This window comes from Lolium perenne, chromosome 2, assembly GCF_019359855.2.
Source record: "Lolium perenne isolate Kyuss_39 chromosome 2, Kyuss_2.0, whole genome shotgun sequence".
In the NCBI taxonomy this organism is placed as follows: Eukaryota; Viridiplantae; Streptophyta; class Magnoliopsida; order Poales; family Poaceae; genus Lolium; species Lolium perenne.
This window is the reverse complement of record NC_067245.2, coordinates 198262101-198269454: the sequence shown is the minus strand read 5'-3', so window position 1 is coordinate 198269454 and position 7354 is coordinate 198262101. Positions and strand designations below refer to the sequence as shown.

At 48.3% G+C, this 7354-nt stretch overlaps 1 protein-coding gene across 1 annotated transcript; it reads right to left on the bottom strand.

Moving 5' to 3' along the window:
* Positions 1-1081: 1081 nt before the first annotated feature.
* LOC127334344 (transcription factor BHLH156) lies at positions 1082-2845 on the bottom strand. The gene is made up of 3 exons (XM_051360788.2): positions 2285-2845; positions 1742-2173; positions 1082-1583 (listed from the first exon to the last, which is right to left on the bottom strand). The coding sequence occupies exons 1-3, from the start codon at positions 2792-2794 to the stop codon at positions 1470-1472; spliced, it is 1056 nt and encodes a 351-aa protein (XP_051216748.1). The 5' UTR covers positions 2795-2845; the 3' UTR covers positions 1082-1469.
* Positions 2846-7354: the final 4509 nt, after the last annotated feature.

Sequence of the window (7354 nt, the reverse complement as noted above, 5' to 3'; positions counted from 1 at the left end):
CCATTTTGGTGTAATCCTTTTACGCTTTCTTAGATACTTTCTACCACCTTGATGTAATCCGCCAACAGTGGAGTGGAGCTGGTTGATAAAGGTGTCAAAAAAGGGGGCTCCACAATGATGCATCCCAGGTGGGGAACTAATTAAGTCTATGGATGCCATCATCCATTTTATTTCTTGGATTTCACATGGAGTTCAAGGATCAGTACATTAGTGATTTCGCACATCAACTATGAAAATTCGAGAGAGAGCTCCGTCAATCGATAGAGAATCCGTATTAAGCCATTGTCACTGCTGTAGGCTCGCCTGAGCATAATAGGCATACACACCAGCTTGCTCGTTAGCATCTTCCACCACCACCACAACCATTAAATCAACCTAGCACCTCACTCCTCCATAGTTGTCACTTATCCAACCCCTAATCACAAGGGTTACCACATTCATTTTCCTCCATCAGGGAGCCGCCACTTTCGACGTGTATCCGTACTTCTTGCACTTCCGCCATCAATCGTTACTACATCGCCGTCAAGGTAATAGAGAAGATGCTCTAGACCTACATTATTTGGCACGTTTCCCGCTCGTCACCTACTCCAGCACCACCATGGGTTGATCACCGCGTCGGCATGTCCTTGTTTGCAAGAGAACAACTTCACATCATCATCATCGCCAGAGAAGGCTTATGTGTCATAAAACAACCAATGTTTCTACGCCGTGTAAGTGTGGGACAATGTCGTCGCATGGCCCCCACCTCTTGATGCCACCACTATCCCGGGCCCGTCGTGTCACCATCCAGGCTCGCTTACACGGATGCAACTAGATGATCCTCACCAACTCTGTGTATGAGGCCCACCACCACCACTGCACGGGTGGGATGTAGTATATATGATGATGGCGTCGATTTCTAGTGGTTCCCGCCGACAACTATGAAAAGCGACTTAGGAGTAGGGAGCATCCTCGTACGTGAAATAGTTATGTTCAAACTCATGGTACCGAAACATCTCACAACCTCGAGTAGTAGGACAAGCGGTTTCGACTCACTTCTACAAGTAATGCCTTGATTCATGATTCGGTGTGAATGAGTGTGTGTGCATCTGAGTCGTAGCGTTTGTTTCTTATTCTTTTTGCACAGATGTCATGCACGAAAAAAATTCATACAAGTGTTTGTTCTTTGCACTTTAAGGTTGAAAGATAAATCGAGGACCATAGCGTTCTTCATTTGCCGTTTGATCGATCAGCCATGCGGGTGTACGGTTTGGATCGACTCGTTACACAGGACTGGTAGATCAGCATGGCCACTCTCTTGTGGTTTGTAATCTTCGTCATCATCCATAGATCGGACGGACGGGAACAACCAAATAGGACATGTAACATACCACCGGAGCACCGGACGTGGACATGGACCATGGGGGGCTACATCGGAAATTTGAAGAGAGCTAGCTAGCGGATTAACATTAGCCGTTCGATGGACGGAACTAGCAGATCTCCGCCGTCGCTTCGGGTCGGAAGCCTTCGTTGAGAAGAGCCGCCATCACCCACAGCTTCACCGTCCGCTCGCTGATCACCACGTCATCTCTTGCTTCACTGACCTGCACACAGTTACACGCTTACGGATCAGTACAATTCAGGTCAAATTTGCACAAAAAACAGTAGTATGTAATTCTCACACCAATTCAGACCAACGGATACGATTCACACACAGTACGATTTTATTCGGTGTGCGTGTTTGTAGTTAATTGGTGGATACCTTGAGCGTGAGAGTTGACACGACGCGGTCCGACTCGCAGCCGATGTTGGAGCTCTCCACCCGGAAGCAGTCCATGGACTCCACGGCCGCGCACAGCGGCGCCGCCACGCCACCGTCCCGCTGCTCGCACTCCACCGTCACGAAGAACCGCCCCTCGCCGACCTGGACCGCGCCAACGTGCGTCACCCTCGCGCCGCCGCCTCCTCCTCCTCTCGAGCTGCTCCCCTCGTCGTCCTTGTCGCCGCTGCGGCCGTGCTGCCCCTGGCGGCGTCCGGCGACGGGGCGGTCCTTCTGCTGCTGCTGCTGCTGCCGCCGCCCGGGCAATCCCGGCCGCGCCTCGAGCGCGGCAACGTCCTCCTTGAGCTTCCTGGCGTGCGACTGCAGGTTCTTGACGTACTCCACCGCGTCGGCGATGATGGAAGCCTTGTCCATCTGCATGTAATTCGCAGAGGACAGTAAGAAACCAAGAAAAATCGATGCAAGAAAATTCAGATACTCGATCGTCGCGATCACGGCAGGAGGTGGAGCATACTGATTGATTACCTTTGTGATGTTGGGAACGAGGGCCCTGAGCTCGTAGAGCTTCTCCTTCATCCGGAACCTCCTCTTCCGCTCCGACACGATCGTCTTGGACCGGTCCCTCCTCTTCCTCGTCCCCGACAGGTCGCTGTCGTCGCGGCTGGGCTCGCAGCCCGCGCCTTGCTCCCCGGAACCTTCGGGGCTGATCACGTCGTCGTAGCTGCACGCCTGGTCGTCCGGCGACCCGCCGTCGCCTTCTTGCCGCCACGCCTGCTCATCGCCAACCATGTCGTCCACGACGACATCGTTGTCCCCGGTGCCGCCGAACAGCTCGTCGCCGAGCTGCATCAGGTCCTCCATCCAGGCGCTATCATCCACCACGCCCGCCGCCGCCGCGGCCAGGGGCTCCACGAAAACATCGCCGTGGTCGTGGAAATGCAGCGGGTCAACGACGACGTCGAAGAACCCGGGGCTGAGCATGAGGTGCTCTTGGTGTGGCGACAAATGCAGCAGCTGCTGGTGGTGGTGCTCCATTATGGATTCGGTATTACGGTGTGGTGGGCTGTTGTTATCTCCAAAAGTGATTGAGGCTGCAAGCAGGAGCTCCACTGGGTGCCGCGCTTTTTATATACCTCTCGCGGATGTGGAAGGAATCTGATTTGGATCTAGTTTCGCGCTCTACGGAAGGAATTAACAGTGGGGGAGAAGAAGATGAACGGGATTGGCAGGAGGAGATTAATTTACTGGATTTGCTTAAATTATTCTCCGTGCACTGCCAGCGGTTTGACACGAAGCTAACTGATGTAGATGCCAAATAAATTGGTGTGGGTTAATCTAGTTAAGTGGCATGAACTGCGCACCTCGAGTCCTCGACTGATTAGATGCTCATAGATTAGGACTAAAGTTGAGCTTCCTTTTACTTAAGGTTAACTGATGCTGCTTGGGAATCGACAGTTCGACACTAGAACCTCTGCCTAGATTTATCAAAAATGACCACTTGGAGATATACTAGAGTTACTGGATTATTGTTTATACAGCGGACAACTAGCGGTTGAACACGAAGCTAACTGTATCTGGCCAAATAAACTGGTGTAGGTTAATCTAACTTATATAAGTGGCATGAACTGAGCACCTCGATCGATTAGATATGCACATAGATTACGACAAGAGTTAAGCTTTCTTTTATTTAAGGTTACTAACTGCTAGTGCACGGGAATCGACACTAGAGCCCTATGTCTATCTGAATAACCACTCGAAATCCAAATATATTCCTTCAGATTGAAGAAGGCTGTACCTGGATTGCTTTGGTAAACTTAAATAAGTCTGCCACATAATTGGCTCACTGAACTTTGAGAATTGCAGGTGTCCAGCATCAACCTTATTGAACAGGACAATTTTACTGAAGCATCGACATTTAGATTGATCAGATGAAAATGATATTATCCGATTAAAAATAAATCAATAACCTAATAAATATTTTTTACTTGAGTAATAGTAAAAACTGCATATTGAGGACCATGTGTGCAGAACGGCATGCGTTATGTTTTCCTTTTTGAGACAGAAACATCTTGTGTTCTTCAACGAGCTAGAAACAAGTTGGAATTCTGCTGTCAGACAGTCAGAGTCGTACAAGCTTGTTCTTTCCCGTATGTACCATCACATTTTGGCTAAAGAGACAAACCCCTGCTTTTTGTGTGTTCCTGGGCATCAGTAGCAACCACAAAAATGCGATCTGGAGAGGCAGTTTCAACTTCTCTGTCCCGTGTGTACTACTACATTTAGGCATAAAGAGACGAATCCCTGCTTTCTGTGTGTTCATGAGCATCAGTTGCAACCACAAAAGCAATCTGGAGAGGCAGTTTCAACTTCAAGTGCTAGATTAAGGGTAGCCACATCTCACAATCAACTTGTATAATTTTATTTTTTTCTCTAAATTATTCAAACATTGCGTTTACTATTCACATGGCAGTTGACGGTTCCTTCGCTTAGGTCTTCATACTTCAGCATTCAGTGGATTGATAGACAACCAAACAAATTTAAGTGTCTGGTTTTGGGAGGCAATTCTGACTTCTTGAAATCTGAAATTTACCTCATGGAGAATTGGAGAGTAGAATTAATAAATCTGTCATGTTGTGGACAGATAAGGCTGTGTGGAATCCACCAGCCTGAGGATTTGCTAGTGCGGCCTGACTAATCATCTCGCTCTCTCCCTCGGTTCTGGCTAACTGCTTGCTCAGTGAGTGCTCGCGCAAAGGGCGGATCAGAAGACATAAGTGGTTGCCACTGCGACACTCTAGCAGCTCCGGTCGGAGAATCGTTCGGATGAACCCGCTGCTAAATTTACCTAATTTTTCAACGATCGGGCTTGTTGGATCATCCATTATGCTCGTTGCCCACGGAATGAGATTCATCGACCTGTTCACACAGCACTTCGGTTTGTTGATTCTTGCTTTTTTTATGAGAGGAATATATTATGGGAACTGCTAGTTCTCAATAGATTGAGAATTAAGATAGTGCTCCATAAACTCATGTAACATCCGATTTGCATCGTGATCGTTTACTTGAGTTGTAAATTGGGCCGTAATTGAGATTTTTTTAGTTAAAGGTGATGTTCAAACTGAAAAAAAATTGCAACAGTGAGGTTGTAATTGCGAAAATATCTCTAAACCGTTAGATTTAATTCTTGATCCGTGCTAATGGTTAGTTTCAATATGAGTTGCAACTGAGATTCAATGATATCATTTTACTGAGAACTAGTAGGCTGAGAACTAGTCACACTTATATATTATATCGACAAGATATCAATTACGTTTGGTCCTGCAATAACGTAACTTACATTAGCACACAACTAAAACGGAAAAAACCTAAAGAAGAATGTCCGTCAAAAAAGATTGGCAACAGCAGAAAACAACAACACCATAGGCGAGCGGGTTCTCCAACCGCGACGCCGTTAACAAGAGAATAATGCACCAACACCATCGTCCAATCCAACCACAAATTTTAATCAGCGATTTTTACCCAACATGAAGTTCCCCAGACGATGCATCCAACAACAAAACAACTAGAAACCCACCATTTACATACACAACCAATGCACACCAGATCTAGTGTTTTTTTTTTTATCATGGCAGTCGACACTCGGTTAGCAAAATGGACCACGAAAAGCAAAGTCTTCCAGTGTTCTTGTTCGACTTTTGGAGGACGCTGCTGCAATTCACTGATACCAAGCTCAAGGCCACCCCCCTTTTGTATGTCTACATCGTCACACAGAAAAAAAGTGTATCCTCACAACTAACCGTGATGCATCGTCTTCATGCCATCCGTTGCGAACACGTCTAGAGAAAATTGCTCGCATGCACATCATCATACAACCAAAAAAAAAACATGCGCACACGAACATTGGAATGTTACCATTCCGTGTCCCACCATCATTTAGGGTGTGTTTGGTAGCCCGGGGCAAATCAGAAATTCTCCTCCCAACCGAGATTTTGAGAAGATCCGGTGTTTGTTAGGCCGGCTCGTGCCATCTCCACACTGCTGAGCAGATACGAAAAAGAGCCCAGAGCCGGGATGAGGAGCGAAGCCCAAATCGAGCTTTGCTACTCGTCCGGGACGAGCTAATCCCGCAAAACACTGTACCAGTGGCCCGCACCCCCCCCCCCCCCAGACCTCAACCCCGCACGAAATCTCTTCTCATTTCCCCCATTTTCTCTCTCCCATCGGGACCTAGGCCGCCTCCCTCCCTCAGGCCGGCGCCCTTCCGCGCAAAGGCCGGCCTCCCGCCGGCGCCGTCCTGCCCCGCCGCGTCCGTCCCCTCCCGCCGACGCTGGCTAGCCCCGCCGCGTCCCTCCCTCCCACCGGCGTCGGCCCGCGGCCTCCATCCCTGCAGAGGCAGCACTCGCACCTCCATCCCTGCAGAGGCAGCAGCTCGCACCTCCACGCCCACCACGCGACGCCGCCTCCTTCCGCCGCACCAGCAGCAAGCTTCGCCGCGTCTCCTCGTACCAGCGGCGGGCATGACCTCGTGCAGGAGCAGCAGCAGGCAGAAATTCCTCAAGCCGGCGTCGTCCCGCGGCATGGAGACGAATCTTCTCCATGAGGTCGACCAGGCACGGGGTCCTCCGCCCCAAGGTCGGCGCCGGAGCTCCCTCGACTCGCCGGAGCGCCCTCACCGGAGCTGCCAGGGACGCGTCTCCACCTCTCCCTTGACGCTCCAGGACGAAGAAGAGCTGGGCTAGGGACCCGATTGCTTTTTCTTATTTTTGTTAAGGTTATTTTTGTAAAAAAGTTGGAGGTGGGCAGTGCCCCGGTGAGAAATGATGCCAAACACACTCTCTATTCAGCCTGTTTCAATACCTACGAGCTAACAAACAAACACCAAAATCTCAGCTCAGCTAGTCTCAGGTGGGAAATTCTCAAATAAGAAAGTGATTCCCAAATGAACCGAGCTACCAAACACACCCTAGTATTCTTAATCGACACACCAACTAGTACATATATCGACTCTATAGCAACGGGTCAAAATCCCCTTTGGCAACAGAAAATGAATTTGTTGCGCGAGCCTCATAACACATGTGAATGACTCTTTGGCCATTGAGGTAATGTATGTTTCCGTTGAGGCCCTTAGTTAGCAATGCTCTTCCACTTTTATCCGTTTTCTTCAAAAGAATGGCTTGCCAGGTACGGTTTTCTGCTTCTCGTTTGCACTGTGCATTTTTCGTGTGTGTGCATCAAGAGTACACATTTCACATCACACTAAAATGACTCATATCATAAACACTAAAACGAATTTTATTCATAACATAAGACCAATTTCATCATTACGACAGCAATATCTCACTAAACCTATCATGAAAAGGGCGAAAAGAATTAACGATTTTTTCCGTATACCCTTTTACTAATCTTCACCATAGCCAGTATATCAGTCTCAACTCATTTTGGCTTTCTGAGAGAAGGATGTAGACATGGAGAACGACGTTACCCTCTAAACATGCAACACCTTGAACAACTCCTTGGGATAAAATTACAACACAATTAGTAGATATGCTTAAATATAAATACACTAAATTTAAGGGGATTGAAATAGTAACTTAC

Coding starts and splice junctions, on each gene's coding strand:
- LOC127334344 (XM_051360788.2), bottom strand. CDS start 2,794: ATGGAGCACCACCACCAGCAGCTGCTGCATTTGTCGCCACACCAAGAG. Junction 2,174..2,284: donor TCGTTCCCAACATCACAAAG/GTAATCAATCAG, acceptor AATTACATGCAG/ATGGACAAGGCTTCCATCAT. Junction 1,584..1,741: donor TGTCAACTCTCACGCTCAAG/GTATCCACCAAT, acceptor AACTGTGTGCAG/GTCAGTGAAGCAAGAGATGA.